The sequence below is a fragment of the Bubalus bubalis genome, chromosome 3 (assembly GCF_019923935.1).
Source record: "Bubalus bubalis isolate 160015118507 breed Murrah chromosome 3, NDDB_SH_1, whole genome shotgun sequence".
NCBI lineage: Eukaryota > Metazoa > Chordata > Mammalia > Artiodactyla > Bovidae > Bubalus > Bubalus bubalis.
The window spans coordinates 6,552,527-6,569,219 of NC_059159.1; the positions used below are offsets into that span (position 1 = coordinate 6,552,527).

Here is a 16,693-nt window from a genome sequence, read left to right on the forward strand (position 1 = left end):
TCCCCTTTCTTTCCCCTTTAGTAGCTATGTTTGTTTTTTTAGTCTCTTTGTTGGTTTCTGTTTTTTATATGTTCATTTGTATCATTTTTTAGATTCCACATATAAGTGATGTCATATGATATTTGTCTTTCTCTGACTTACTTCACTTAGTATCATCATCTCTAGAGGTCCAGCCACGTTGCTGCAAAGGGCACTGTTTCCTTCTATGATCTGCATAGTTTTCTTTCGACACACTAGCTCCAGCTTCTCAACACATCTGCAGGAGCTCAGGGCAAACAATGCAGACACTTACTGATGTGGGGCTGAGAGAATCAAAGCGGACCCTGGGGTCTAAGCTAAAGTGACCACTGACCCAGATAAGGAGTCTTCCTCCCTGTATCATGTTGCTGGGGAATTGAGGTTTCAGGATCCCCTTCATTCTTATTCAGACTATAAAAATGAATCCCCGAACGCTTCCCTGAGACCATGTGTACGAGTGTGGGTGAGGGAAGGAGTGAGTGTGTGACATCAGAAGATGACTGTCTTAGCCTCTCGGAGCAGGACATGCTCAGCTCAGGTAGGAGAATTTGAAAAAGACCAGTCCCCATTTTGATCATCGATGGCACCCACTCTGCCTTCCTTGGAACTGGGCAAGCCTGACAGTCCTACTGCAATGGAACCTCCAATTTTTATCGCAAGGATTTTCCCAATATTTCATGGGATATACTTATATTTTCAAAGTATTTGCTGTTTAGTCAAACTTCAATTATAATTGAGTGTCCTGTGGAGCTTTTTCCAAGACTTTTTTTTAAAATGTATACCACTTTAAAGTTTTATCAGTTTACAATGTTGCATCTGTTTTTTATATTTCTTGCTTTCTGGGCCACAAGGCATGTGTGATCTTAGCTCCCCAATCAGGGATCCAACCCACACCCCCACACTGAAAAGTGCAGTCTTAACCAGGAGGGAAGCCTGGGAAGCCCCAAGTATGCTACAGTTTCATTTGTTAAACCTGATAACTCTATCCTCTGGGGTACTCAGGCTGGGGCCCCCACACATGGTCCCTCTGACGTTTCCTTGTGTCAGCAGAGTCTTTGGGAAGTCTGAGGTGGGCCTCCCCAACCTCATTTTGCCTTTGAATACAGTCAATTTCCCACCTGAGCTTTAGGTACACGGAGGCAAAAATCATCAGCTGGATGGCAGGACAGGAGGCTGAAACTCTCTCTCCTATATGCCCCTCACCTCTCAGAGGGTAAGAGAGTGTCTCAAGGTTTGGCCTCTAGCTTTAGAAGAAAAGTTGACCTTTTCTAAACTAGCTCCCTGAGGTCCTGCCCACTTCCTCCACAATGAACCAAAAGGAAGAGCTTAATTCATATCCCAGGACTCTTAGTCTAGGGAATCTTCCTGAGAATACAGTCTTCTCCAAGCCTCACCCTCCCCAGCCCACCCTAGCTCATAGCTGCAGATCTGTGCTAACTCCAGCGTCTGACTGATGGATTACTCCACAGTCCCCAAAATGCATGGAGGATCTCCTCACAGACCCCAAGTGAGAGTCACAGCCAGACTGAATACATTCAAGACAGGGAAGAAAATGGAGATATTAACGGGGCGGGAACTTATGGTGACAAGGAGAGGCTATGAGGTCGTTCTCATCTTCAGGTGTGTCCAGGACGTGAGGGATGGCGCTGGTACTAGAATCTCATTTCAAACACACAAAATACATCAGGGCAGGGATGCCAGAGTCTTCTGACCACTTTTTAAGAAAATATTTTCTTTATTTATTTGGCCGCATCGCCCCCCCCCCCTCCCCGGGATCTTCATGAGTCATGCAGAATCTTTTGTTGCACTGCACAGTCGTGGTTCCCCAACCAGGGATTGAACCCACAGCCCCTGCATTGCAAGCCAGATTCTTACCCACTGGACCACCAGCAAAGTCCCTCTGTCCACTTATACTTTCATATCTTCACATGCAGTTGGCATATTATCATCGTTTTGCACACTTTTCTACTTTCATGCTCTCTAGCATTTCCCAGGTGGCTCAGTGGTCCACCTGCAAATGTGGGAGATGCAGGAGACACGGGATCAACACCTGTGTCGGGAAGATTCCCTGGAGGAGGAAATGGCAACCCACTCCAGTATTCGTGTCTGGGAAATCCCATGGCGAGAGGAGCCTCGCGGGCTACAGTCCATGGGGTCACAAAGAGTCGGACACGATCGAGCACACACACAGAGAATCTCAAACCCACGATTGGCTGACCCCTGCCCCGCACACAATGCAAAAATAAGTGTATTACGTTGTGTGTGGCACAGACTTGAGATCATATATGTCCTCCAAGGAACTGGGCCCAGAAGAAGGCATCCGCTCTTCCATTCCTTCCTGTAGTTTCTCCTGTGTTGGAGGCCTCAGGATGAAGAAGGCCAGAGGCTGTGCAGGGAAGGGTGAAACTAGAGCCAGACTGGAACATCAGAGCAGCAGGTTTCCAGGGACTAGGGGACTGATTCTTGAAGCAGGGGGCCACGCTGCCTCGAGAACCACAGTCGCCACTGACCACTGTCATTGCCTGAGAAAAATGCCTTTTTCTTCTGTTCGAGGGTCTTTTGCTCGGGGAATGTTGAAGAGCATGGGAGCTGCTGGTTTTCCTGGGGCTTCCCCCCAGAGCTCCTCAGAGGCCTGTTGACCCAGAGGACAGCACCGAGCATGCCCAGGAGCAGGGGCACCTTCAGGAAGACCAGGAGCAGGAAGTGGACGCTGCCCAGCAGGGGCCTGTAGGGAACACAGGGACAGGAAGTGAGATGCCCCCCAGGCCCCCTCCTCCCAGCTCTCCCGGGTCCCAGGTTCCAATAACCTACAGGAGGGCCAGCCTGGGACCCCAGGGTGACAACAGCCTTCACCCCCCAGACTCTCCTTTTTCGTGTCTCCCTGTTCTGACCCTTGCTGCTCTCCTGGGTAGGAAAGGACCAGTGATATGATCTCATCAGAAGGGGAAGAGCTTAGAACATAGACACATACAAAGGGGAAACCACGAGATGCACAACGAGGAAGACAGCTGCCTACACAGCTAAGGAGGGAGCCCTTGGGAGAAAGGAGATACGCTGACACCTTGACTGCAGACCCTGGCCTCCAGAGCTGTGAAAAATGAATGTTGTGTAAGCCGCCTGGCCTGTGTTTGTTTGCCATGTTTGCCATGGCAGCCAAGCTAATACAAGAATCATCCCTTATTCTTCACTCTTCACAGAAATTTGTCAAATGAAGTCATTTATCAATTAATCACTTAACTCTGTTTGGAACGTTAATTATGTAATGTACGTACCTGGAAGGCAGACAGCTGGATACTTGGATAATCCTCATATCCCCTCATATTCTTAAAACAGGGATGGGCAGGCTTCCCTGGTGGCCCAGTGATAAAGAATCCACTGCCAATGCAGGAACCATTAGAAAGCCCGTGCACAGCCATGAAGACCGAGCATATCCCCCCAAAAAATAAAATAAATAAAAAAAATTTTTGAAAAAAGGGATGGGCAGGAGTGGGTACCCACCCAGCGCTTATTTGTTGGATAAATGAGTGTATCAGCCATCTCATGAAGATCAAAAGCCCTAATTGTTACTTACAGGTGTCCTTCCGGGGCAACTGGTGCTGTGAACATGTTGGCATTGGTGGTGGGGCGGGTGAAGATCGACCCTGCGGTTGCAAGACACACACACCAGGTTACACAGCACTCTATCTGCTCACCCACCTGCAGACCGAAAGTGCCTCTGAGTCTGGGGGATCTGGGTTTGGGAAGCATGGGCCTCCCTATCCTGAGTGTCTGGAGGAGGGCCAAGGGAGGGGCCGAGAGCCCAGACTACTCATATTTCCCTGGCCTCCAGGAGACTCAAAGCCTCAAAGGCAGTGGGGCTGGCACAGGTTCAGGGAGGTTAAAGGGGCCCAGGGTCACCTCAGGCCAAGGGCAGCTGGAGGGCAGCAGAATTCAAATGCTCCAGCTGCTCGTGACTGGGCCGCAGCCAGTGCCTCCTCCATCTACTTATCCACGAGGACAGGAGTAGAATGGGGGCTACCAGGCAGCTGACACAGCCAAGATCTGCGACTTCAAAGGTCAGGGCCAGCCCTGACCTCAGTAAAATCCCAAGGTTCAGGAAGAGCCTGCACTTGGAGGATGTTATTAAGCTCCCGCGATGGGGATAGTTACTCTCAGGAGTGTTGTCAGGATTGAGGAGATGAAGCTGCTCTGCTTTGCAAGTATAATGAGCCTCCAGGTTCAGGGTGTATGTGTAGGGGAGCTATTGACTGTGTGCCCACCCCTCTCTGCCAGAGGTGCCCAGTGAGCTGGGTCACCCGGTCCGAAGATCAGCGGAAGCAGAGACCAACAGACAAAATTGGTCAAACCAAGGTGCCTCCACTAACATGCCCAGGAGTGCTTGCCTTCTAGAAGGATTGAGGAAGAGTGTCATTCAACACAAACGTATAAATGGCTCATGATGGGGTTTCATGCACCAGAAATGCAGCCTTCTGACTGTGGAGCCCTGTCCAGACCCTGAAATTAAGCACAGCATCCCTCACTGGGCTGGGACTTCCCTCTGAGATGGGATATGGAACATGCGGTGGGCATGGCAGCTCTGAAGTCCCAACCCCGAATTCCAGAAAGAGCAGGAACACCCCCAGGGCAGCAGGGGTCCCAGGAAAGCGCTGGCAGGAATCGGGGTCTCCAGGTCCCACAGAGGAAGGTCCCTTGGCCCACAGGCTGACACTGGTCCCACCACCTTCATCTCCTTGGGAGCAGACTCGGGCACTGACTGTGCGCAGGGAAACAGGGTGCTGGGAAAGCCTGATCCCGGCCCGGAGGCGGCCCTGGAGCCAGGAGAGCGTCGAGGGGAAGCCCGGCCCCTCCCAGCCCAGGTGGTCAGCGGGGCTCCGTGAGCCCTCAGGACTCCCCCACACATGGGACATTCCCTCTGAGGGACAGTTGGGTCCCTGGACAGAGCAGGCCCTAAAGAGACACGTCCACACACACACATACTCTTACCTGGGTCAATGGTCACTTCTACTGGGTTCCCCAGGTCAGTTCCAGGTCTCTCAATCCCACACCAGTAAGTGTCTGTATCATCTAGCCTGAGCTCCTCCATGGTGATGGTGAAGGAGCGGTCTTTCTGGTTGTCTCTGATGGACACGCGGTCCTTCTTCACCTCCTTCTCTGATCCAGTGGTTTTAACAATGAAGGGACAGTTGTTCCAGGCAGCCCCCCGGCACCACCACTTCACGTGGCGCTCATACCCAGGGTCGTATCGACACCGCACAGTCAGTGAGCCCTGCTCCACACCTCTCACTGCTCTGGGACCCGAGATGGCAGATGAGCCTGGAAACACAAATCCATGTACCTGTCACCTCCCGCCCTGGGGGCAGGGCCACAGCCTCCTGCATTGTGAATAGTGCAACCAGACCCAAGGGCCTCCTGAGCGGAGTAACAGTCAAGGAAGGGATACACCTTCCACAAGATGGACCTTTTGCCCTGCAAAATCCTAGTCAAAGCCACCAGGAAAATCCCATAAAAGCACAACTGCGGATCTCGAAGAAACACAAACACTGACACAGAGCAAGAGCAACTTCCTGAGATCATCCCCACTTCCCCTGTCTGCAGCCAGTGAGTCTTTCCATTCCAGCCACATCCATTTGCAGCCATCCCTGTGTTATTCTGCTCTGATGGAGAGGAAAGACCAGAGGACCCATTTCCATAGAGGATGACTCTGCACTGACGACCTCAGGAGGTCCAGCTGAAACACCCCCTTAACACGTCTGTGGGGAGGCTGTTCCCACTGGCTACGATGCAGTAAAGCGGTAAACTGGGTGTGGTGTAGTGAATGTGCTGGCAGGGGCCTCCTTGAAGCTGACCAAAGCAGTGGTTGCTACCGGGGCTCCATGTGCTATGGACTCCATACAGGACATGTCCCATTATGTTCACTGAACTGTAAATTCCACTCCCAAATCCCTGGGAGAAGTGCTTTTGTAGGACAAAAGCAAGGACAGGTTAGGTATGAAACAGAGCAACACCTATGTATGTCTTCAGGTGTCTTGTAAGCTTTTTATTAAATCTAATGGAAATGATTCTATCAAGAGATCAACACTGAGTAAACCAGAAAAAAACTACTTCTCTCTGCTCTGCAACCATCTGCTCTAGGTCAGCGATCACTTGCTCATTACTTTCAGTCTAGGTCTGTCTATTCAAAGCTATGGTTTTTCCACTAGTCATGTATGGATGTGAGAGATGGCCTATAAAGAAAGCTCAGTGATGAACAATTGATACTTTTGAACTGTGTTGTTGAAGAAGACTCTTGAGAGTCCCTTGGACAGCAAGGAGATCCAACCAGTCCATCCTAAAGGAGATCAGTCTTGGGTGTTCATCGGAAGGACTGATGTTGAAGCTGAAACTCCAATACTTTGGCCACCTGATGTGAGGAACTGACTCATTGGAAAAGACCCTGATGCTGGAAAAGATGCTGGGAGGAGAATGGGAGACAGAGGATGAGATGGTTGGATGGCATCACCAACTCAATGGACATGAGTTTGAGTAAACTCCAGGAGTTGGTGATGGACAGGGAGGCCTGCCGTGCTGCAGTCCATGGGGTCACAAAGAATCAGACATGACCGAGTGACTGAACTGAACTGAACTGAAACTTGCGTAAAGGCACTCAGAGCACTGGAAATCACTTAAATCAAATCTCCATTAAAAATTACTTAAATTTACTGAAGTCAACGCAAACCCGGAGCCCCCCAGTGGCTCAGGGGTAAAGAATCCATCTGCAATTCAGGAGCCACAGGAAACAAGTTCCATCCCTGAGTCAAGAACATCCCCTGGAGGAGGGCTTGGAAACCCACTCCAGTATTCTTGCCTGGAGAATTCAATGGACAGAGGAGTCTGGCAGACTACAGTCCATGGAGTCACAAAGAGTCGGATACGATTTACCAACTTAGCATGCATGCATGCAAATGTAAACCCATTCACAGAAACTCTGACCACTTCTTTAGAGTCAATAAACATTCAGCATGATTGTTCAGCATGAGTTTGGGATGGAACTAGAAGCATGCACAACATGATCTAACAACTTCAAACAACACGTTTTTTTAAAGCATGTAGAGAACATTTACAAAAATTGACCATTAAAGAGACCTGCTGCAAAATAAGGAAATGGCAACCCACTCCAGTGTTCTTGCCTGGAGAATCCCAGGGATGGGGGAGCCTCGTGGGCTGCTGTCTATGGGGTCGCACAGAGTCGGACACAACTGAAGCAACTTAGCAGCAGCAGCTGCAAAATAGGCTATGAGAAGCCCGCGCACCGCACCTAGAGAAAGATCCTGAGCACCCCCACGCCCCAGTGCAGCCAGAAATAAAGCTTTAAAAAGCTCTTCAGGAGTGGATTCCTTCATCACCCCCATTTTCATTCATTCATCTGTGTGTCTAGAATGGCCAAGGTTGAAAAACACTGTCCTACGGTGGGGACACTTGGGTTTGGTTTGGTTTCTTGTTTCCCAGCACCTAACATAGAAGCTGTGAGGTGTTAACAGTAAACATGATATTTGATTAACAAATAAGTGTCTGGATGAACGAATGGACCCTGCCATGTTCCCCCAGGACAGACCCTCAGGATCTCCTGCCTCAGTCACGCCAGGGTCGGAAGCTCCACCCCACTCACCTGGGATGACAAGAAGAAACAGAGCCGGGAGCAGACACGTGGTCCTGCCTCCCATCCTTGGAGCTAACGAGCTCTCGGTCCCTTCAAGGACCCGGAGCCAAGGTCAGAAGTGGATGTGCCAGATGTCCCTCAAGCCTCGAGAGATGTTTCCTGAATCTTCTTTGCACTTGTCTCTGGTTCACTTCCCACGGTCAGCACCTACTTCTGCATTTTACAGATTAGGAGAAAAGGCTGTCACTCATTGAGAGGATGAATTGCAGCACGTGATGAGAGCTGTGTCCCGACCTCTGTGCCTCTGGGGAGAACAAGTGGTCCGGGTCTGGGCGGGTTGCCCACGAGGAGCCAAGACATCGCTGCTGGGGGGAGGGGGCAGAGCTGGTGGTGGGTGAATAGAGAGGACCCCAGAGCAGGGGGTCAGAGGCAGGAATGGACTCAACTGGGTCTGCACTTGGGGAGAAGGCGGAGCTCAGGGCTCAGGTTCAGCCTCACTGCAGACACAGTCCCACCCTTCCCTCTCTGCAGGCAGCACCCCCACCTGCATCTCAGACCACCTTCCTGCCCTGAGCCTGACCCCTGCCCCTCCCTGGGCTCAGCTGCCTTTGAGGTCCTGAGTCTCTGCCGAGCAGAGGCCGCCCTGGGGCAGGGTCAGAAAGGAGAAGCCCCTTTTCCTTTCACCCATTTTGCCCAGAGGCTTCCTCTCCCACGTCTGTACATGCCCCCCGGCTCCTGGCTGCTGGTCACCGCCCTGCATAGGCACTGCTTATTTTTCTGTCTCTGTGTGACCTTCCCCACTGCCTCCAGGGGGCCCCTGTGTCCCCTGCTCCCTCTCCCCCTCCTCTCTGGACTGATTCTTTGTCTCTCCTATTCTCTGTCATATTTTAGGAGGCGAGTTTCTCTGAGCCTCTGACCCCTTCTTTCTCACTCTGTCCTGGCCAGTTCTGCTTATTTCATTTAATGTGTGGTTTTGTGGCTTCTGTGCTGCTAAGAGCTACCCAGAGGTGAACAGGGCCCAGCTCCCCAGGCTTGGCAAGTGCGCTGAGTGCCCCATGCTGTATGTGTGTGTGTGTGTGTGTGTGTGTGTGTGAGCCCCAGATCGAAAGACTCCTCCTCAGTCACCATGAGATTCCACCACCAGGATCTGTGCCTTGAGATCCACTCCCAAGTACACCCTCTGGTCATGACGAAAGGAGCTCACTTTCTTATCTGCAGCAAGGGAGCCACTGTCTTCTAACGGGTGTTCGGACCTCTTCTGCCCACCCTGAGGGTTCAAGCATGTGGGCAGGTGGTGAAGAGCTTAAGTGCACTGGTCTCAGGGACTCAGTTCCCCTCCAGGAAATGTGTGTCCTGAATCACTGGTTGTGGCTGAGGATTTAACCCTGGCTGAAATCCCACTTCTCTTAAAAGTAGGTCCGGGTTATTTCTCCAAAGAAGACATCCCAATGTTCTATGTAGGCACATGAGAAGATGCTCAGCATCACCAATAAGTAGAGAAATGCAAATAAAAACTCAGTGCGATATCACCTCACACTGGTCAGAATGGCCATCATTAGAAACTCTAGATTTAACCAACGCTGGCGAGAGGGCGGAGAAAAGGGAACCCTCTTACCCTGTTAGTGAGAATATAAGTTGGTGCAGTGACTATGGAAATTGTGTGGAGGTTCCTCAGAAAACTAAAAATAGAATTATGATATAATCCAGCATTCCCACACCTGGGAATATACATGGACAAATCTCTAGTTCAAAAAGATGCATGTACCCCTATGTTCATAGCAGCACTGTTCACAAGAGCTGAGACATAGAAACAAGCTAAATGTCCATGAACAGATCAATGGATGAGGAAAAGGTGACGTGTATATATGTACACATATATACACACACTGGAATACTGCTGCTGCTACTGCTGCTAAGTCACTTCAGTCGTGTCTGACTCTGTGCGACCCCATAGACGGCAGCCCACAAGTCTCCCCCATCCCTGGGATTCTCCAGGCAAGAACACTGGAGTGGGTTGCCATTTCCTTCTCCAATGCATGAAAGTGAAAAATGAAAGTGAAGTCGCTCAGTCGTGTCCAACTCTCAGCGACCCCATGGACTGCAGCCTACCAGGCTCCTCCATCTATGGGATTTTCCAGGCAAGAGTAATGGAGTGGGGAGCCATTGCCTTCTCCACATTGGAATATTACTAAGCCATAAGATTAGATCTCAATTACAGGAGAAAAACTATTTAAAATTCCAACATATGGAGGCTGAACAACACGCTGCTGAATAACCAACAAACCACAGAAGAAATCAAAAAAGGTATAAAAATATTTCATAGTAACGAATGAAAATGAAAACACAACAACCCAAAACCTGTCAGACACTGTAAAAGCGGTGCTAAGGGGAAGGTTCATAGCAATACAGGCATACCTCAAGAAACAAGAAAAAAAGTCAAGTAAATAACCTAACTCTACACATAAAGCAACTAGAAAAGGAAGAATTGAAGAACCCCAGGGTTAGCAGAAGGAAAGAAATCTTTAAAATTAGGGTAGAAATAAATGCAAAGGAAACAAAAAAGACCATAGCAAAAATCAACAAAGCAAAAAAAGCTGGTTCTTTGAGAGTATAAATAAAATTGACAAACCATTAGCCAAACTCATCAAGAAAAAAAGGGAGAAGAATCAAATCAATAAAATTAGAAACGAAAATGGAGAGATCACAACAGACAACACAGAAATACAAAGGATCATAAGAGACTTCTATCAGCAATTATATGCCAATAAAATGGACAACTTGGAAGAAATGGACAAATTCTTAGAAAAGTACAACTTTCCAAAACTGAACCAGGAAGAAATGGAAAATCTTAACAGACACATCACAAGCACGGAAATTGAAACTGTAATCAGAAATCTTTCAGCAAACAAAAGCCCAGGTCCAGATGGCTTTACAGCTGAATTCTACCAAAATTTTAGAGAATAGCTTAGCTATCATACTCAAACTCTTCCAGAAAATTGCAGAGGAAGGTAAACTTCCAAACTCATTCTATGAGGCCACCATCCCCCTAATACCAAAACCAGACAAAGATGCCACAGAAAAAGAAAACTACAGGCCAATATCACTGATGAACATAGATGCAAAAATCCTTAACAAAATTCCAGCAATCAGAATTCAACAACACATTAAAAAGATCATACATCATGACCAAGTGGGCTTTATCCCAGGGATGCAAGGATTCTTCAATATCTGCAAATCAATTAATGTAATACACCACATTAAAAAAATGAAAAATAAAAGCCATATGATTATCTCAATAGATGCAGAGAAAGTCTTTGACAAAATTCAACATCCATTTATGATAAAAACCCTGCAGAAAGCAGGAATAGAAGGAACATACCTCAACATAATAAAAGCTATATATTACAAACCCACAGCAAACATTATCCTCAATGGTGAAAAATTGAAAGCATTTCCCCTAAAGTCAGGAACAAGACAAGGGTGCACACTCTTACCGCTACTATTCAACATAGTTTTGGCCACAGCAATCAGAGCAGAAAAAGAAATAAAAGGAATCCAAATTGGAAGAGAAGAAGTAAAACTCTCACTGTTTGCAGATGACATTATCCTCTACATAGAAAATCCTAAAGACTCTACCAGGAAATTACTAGAGCTAATCAATGAATATAGTAAAGTTGAAGAATATAAAAACAACACACAGAAATCCCTTGCATTCCTATACATTAATAATGAGAAAATAGAAAGAGAAATTAAGGAAACAATTCCATTCACCATTGCAATGAAAAGAATAAAATACTTAGGAATATATCTACCTAAAGAAACAAAAGACTTATATATAGAAAACTATAAAACACTGGTGAAAGAAATCAAAGAGGACACTAATAGATAGAGAAATATACCATGTTCATGGATCAGAAGAATCAATATAGTGAAAATGAGTATACTACCCAAAGCAATCTATAGATTCAATGCAATCCCTATTAAGCTACCAATGGTATTTTTCACAGAGCTAGAACAAATAATTTCACAATTTGTATGGAAATACAAAAAATCTTGAATAGCCAAAGCAATCTTGAGAAAGAAAAATGGAACTGGAGGAATTAACCTGCCTGACTTCAGGCTCTACTACAAAGCCACAGTCATCAAGACAGTATGGTACTGGCACAAAGACAGAAATATAAATCAATGGAACAAAATAGAAAGCCCAGAAATAAATCCACGCATCTATGGACACCTTATCTTTGACAAAGGAGGCAAGAATATGTAATGGAGAAAAGACAATCTGTTTAATAAGTGGTTCTGGGAAAACTGGTCAACCACTTGTTAAAGAATGAAACTAGAACACTTTCTAACACCATACACAAAAATAAACTCAAAATGGATTAAAGATCTAAACATAAGACCAGAAACTATAAAACTCCTAGAGGAGAACATAGGCAAAACACTCTCCGACATAAATCACAGCAGGATCTCTATGACCCACCTCCCAGAATATTGAAAATAAAATCAAAAATAAACAATGGGACCTAATTAAAATTAAAAGCTTCTGCACAACAAAGGAAACTATAAGCAAGGTGAAAAGACAGCTTTCAGAATGGGAGAAAATAATAGCAAATGAAACAACTGACAAAGAATTAATCTCAAAAATATACAAGCAACTCCTGCAGCTCAATTCCAGAAAAATAAACGACCCAATTAAAAATGGGCCAAAGAACTAAACAGATATTTCTACAAAGAAGACAAACAGATGGCTAACAAACACATGAAAAGATGCTCAACATCACTCATTATCAGAGAAATGCAAATCAAAACCACTATGAGGTACCATTTCATGCCAGTCAGAATGGCTGCTATCCAAAAGTCTACAAGCAATAAATGCTGGAGAGGGTGTGGAGAAAAGGCAACCCTCTTACACTGTTGATGGAAATGCAAACTAGTACAGCCACTATGGAGAACAGTGTGGAGATTCCTTAAAAAACTGGAAATAGAACCGCCATACGACCCAGCAATCCCACTGCTGGGCATACACACCGAAGAAACCAGAATTGAAAGAGACACATGTACCCCAATGTTCATCACAGCACTGTTTATAATAGCCAGGACATGGAAGCAACCTAGATGTCCATCAGCAGACGAATAGATAAGAAAGCTGTGGTACATATACACAATGGAGTATTACTCAGCCATTAAAAAGAATACATTTGAATCAGTTCTAATGAGGTGGATGAAACTGGAGCCCTTATACAGAGTGAAGTAAGCCAGAAAGAAAAAACACCAATACAGTATAATAACACATATATATGGAATTTAGAAAGATGGTAATGATAACCCTGTATGTGAGACAGCATAAGAGACACAGATGTATAGAACAGTCTTTTGGACTCTGTGGGAGAGGGAGAGGGTGGGATGATTTGAGAGAATGGCATTAAAACATGTATATTATCACATGTGAAAAAAAATGAATAATGCCATTTTCTGGGGAAGGAAATGGCAACCTACTCTAGTATTCTTGCCTGGAGAGTCCTATGGACTGAAGAACCTGGTGGGGTACAGTCCATGGGGCCACAAGAGTCAGACACAACTGAACAACTAACACAATGCCATTTTCATCAACATGGGTGTAACTAGAGATTACCCTACTAAGTGCAGTAACTCAGAAAGTCAAAGACGAACACCATATGATGTCACTTATATGTGGAATCTCAAATATGGCATAAATGAACATATCCACCAGACAGAAACAGACTCACAGACGTAGAGAACTGACTTGTCGTTGCCAAGGAGGAGGGAGGGAAGGAAAAGGCTTGGAGTCTGGGATTAGCAGATGTAAGCTGTTACGTGTGGATGGACAAGCAGCAAGATTCTACTGTATACCACGGGAGACTGTCTGCAATACCTGTGATAAATCACAATGGAAATGAATATTTTTAAAAAGAACGTTTCTATACATATAGCTGAGTCACTCTGCTGTACAGGAGAGGTTGGTACAACGTTGTCAATCAACTATACTTCAATTAGATAAATAAAATGAAAAGACCCATTATAAAAATTGGGTCCTGGCCTGACCTATACATGATTGTTTCTTCCAATAAAGAAAACAAGAAAGTGAAGTCGCTCAGTCGTGTCCGACTCTTTGCGACCCTGTGGACTGTAGCCCACCAGGCTCCTCCGTCCATGGGATCTCCAGGCAAGAGTACTGGAGTGGATTGCCATTTCCTTCTCCAGGGGATCTTCCCGACCCAGGGATCGAACCCAGGTCTCCTGCATTGCAGGCAGATGCTTTGCTAAGAAGAAGGTATATAGATGTTCACCAAAGGCATGTGCCGCAATGTCAGGGCAACACTTTTCATAACAGTCAAAACTTGACACGACTCAGACACCCACCAGCAGAAAGGATCAGGACTTCCCCGGTGGCTCAGCGGGTAAGAATCCACCCACCCATCCAGGGGACAAGAGTTTGACCCCTGGTCCGGGAAGGTTCCGCGTGCTATCATAATCAGCAATCACGCAGTCACAGTCATTCAGAGGCTATCATGATGCCTCCCTTCCTCTGGAGTCCCCAGGTCTCCCTATCTGATGCTCCCTTCCTGGGAGCCCAAGGAGGTGATCAGTCTCCTCTTCTACCCGTTGGGGTAGGTTTCTGCCTGGGGACCAGTCCCGGAGCCTTGCCTTATCCTGTGACCAGGATAAACCAGCCTATTAACAGCTAGTGTTGCCCACTACAGTATGTCTATAAAAACTCTGTAATCCCTTTGTGCGGGGCTCAGAGCTTGGACTGTTAACTCCTCTGGGCCCACCAGCATAATAAACCTGATTCTCCAACTCTCTGAGTGTGGTGCTTGGTTTCTTGAGTACTGGTTCAGCAAGCAAACCTGTGTGCAAGAGCTACTGAAGCCTAGGGCCTGAGACCTGCAGCTGCCAAAGGTCCCGCCCCTGGAGACATCCACTCCTGGAGGCCCCGCTCCTGGAGTCCCTGCTCCTAGTGAAAAGGAAAAGTTAAAATTTTACATCACCTCCTTCTCCTTCTGCCTCTGTAACTCAGCTTGCCTCTTGCAAAATCTAGATCACGTAGGTCATGTTGTCTCAGACAGTGGGGACTTGCAATACTAGGAACTGGAGTTTATCTCACTCACCCTTGTCCTGCTCTTTGCAATCGCCCAGCCCCTGCAAACCTGCTTCATCATGCCTGTCCAGGCCAGGCATCCCCCTCCCCATCTTGACCACTGTTCCTGCACATGCAAAACCCCTTAGTTTAAGACAGCCTATTAACAGCTAGTGTTGCCCACTACAGTCTGTCTATTAAAACTCTGTAATCCCTTTGTTCGGGGCTCAGAGCTTGGACTATTAATTCCTCTGGGCCCGCCGGCATAATAAACCTGATTCTCCAACTCTCCGAGTGTGATGCTTGGTTTCTCGAGTACTGGTTTCTGCAACATTTCTGGAGGCCCCACCAAGATTCCAACCACGCCAGTCCCTTGAGCCACCAGACTGCGGGCTCTGCCAGGCTGGAGTGAAGGAACTGGAAGATGAACGAGGAGGCATGCCACCTGACAGTATTCCAGGTTCTCTTGTGGACCAGTGTTCCAACACTCTGGACAGCTGAGCCCCAACTGGACTCATTGGAGTGACAGACCAACTCACCAGGAATGGTCACAGGATAAGGCAAGGCTCCGGGACCGGTCCCCAGGCAGGAACCTACCCCAACAGGTAGAAGAGGAGACTGATCACCTCCTTGGGCTCCCCAGAAGGGAGCATCAGATGGGGAGACCTGGGGACTCCAGAGGAAGGGAGGCATCCTGATAGCCTCTGAATGATTGTTAGTGCGTGATTGCTGATTATGATCAACCTATCTTGAGAAACCTATATGCAGGTCAGGAAGCAACAGTTAGAACTGGACATGGAACAACAGACTGGTTCCAAATAGGAAAAGGAGTACGTCAAGCCTGTATATTGTCACCCTGCTTATTTAACTTATATGCAGAGTACATCATGAGAAACGCTGGGCTGGAAGACGCACAAGCTGGAATCAAGATTGCCAGGAGAAATATCAATAACCTCAGATATGCAGATGACACCACCCTTATGGCAAAAAGTGAAGAGGAACTAAAAAGCCTCTTAATGAAAGTGAAAGAGGAGAGTGAAAAAGTTGGCTTAAAGCTCAACATTCAGAAAATGAAGATCATGGCACCTGGTCCCATCACTTAATGGCAAATAGATGGGGAAACAGTGGGAACAGTGTCAGACTTTATTTTGGGGGGCTCCAAAATCACTGCAGATGGTGATTGCAGCCATTAAATTAAAAGATGCTTACTCCTTGGAAGGAAAGTTATGACCAACCTAGATGGCATATTGAAAAGCAGAGACATTACTTTGCCAATAAAGGTCCGTCTAGTCAAGGCTATGGTTTTTCCAGTGGTCATGTATGGATGTGAGAGTTGGACTGAGAACAAGGCTGAGCGCCAAAGAATTGATGTTTTTGAACTGTGGTGTTGGAGAAGACTCTTGAGAGTCCCTTGGACTGCAAGGAGATCCAACCAGTCCATCCTAAAGGAGATCAGTCCTGGGTGTTCATTGGAAGGACTGATGCTGAAGCTGGAACTCCAATACTTTGGCCACCTCATGTGAAGAGTTGACTCACTGGAAAAGACCCTGATGCTGGGAGGGACTGGGGGCAAGAGGAGAAGTGGACGACAGAGGATGAGATGGCTGGATGGCATCACCAACTCAATGGACATGAGTTTGAGTAAACTCCGGGAGTTGGTGATGAACAGGGAAGCCTGGCATACTGCAATTCATGGGATCACAAAGAGTCAGACACAACTGAGCAAATGAACTGAACTGAACTGAAACAGCATATTAAAAAGCAGAGACATTAATTTGTCATCAAAGGTCCATCTAGTCAAGGCAATGGTTTTTCCAGTAGTCATGTATGGATGTGAGAATTGGACTATAAAGAAAGCTTACCACAGAAGAATTGATGCTTTTGAACTGTGGTGTTGGAGAAGACTCTTGAGAGTCCCTTGGACTGCAAGGAGATCC

At 46.9% G+C, this 16,693-nt stretch overlaps 1 protein-coding gene across 3 annotated transcripts in view; it reads right to left on the minus strand.

Moving 5' to 3' along the window:
* Window positions 1-1,603: 1,603 nt before the first annotated feature.
* CD300LF (CD300 molecule like family member f) overlaps window positions 1,604-16,693 on the minus strand; it is a 113,746-nt gene continuing 98,656 nt past the window's right edge. Inside the window, exons 1-4 of one of the 3 annotated variants that reach the window (XM_006045199.4) lie at window positions 7,664-7,850; window positions 5,002-5,331; window positions 3,590-3,659; window positions 1,604-2,743 (exon numbers count right to left, since the gene is read on the minus strand). In XM_006045199.4, the coding sequence (XP_006045261.2) occupies window positions 2,467-2,743; window positions 3,590-3,659; window positions 5,002-5,331; window positions 7,664-7,718 (732 nt within the window). In that variant the 5' untranslated portion in view covers window positions 7,719-7,850 and the 3' untranslated portion in view covers window positions 1,604-2,466. The other 2 variants (XM_045164749.1, XM_045164748.1) reach the window with 2 other exon arrangements.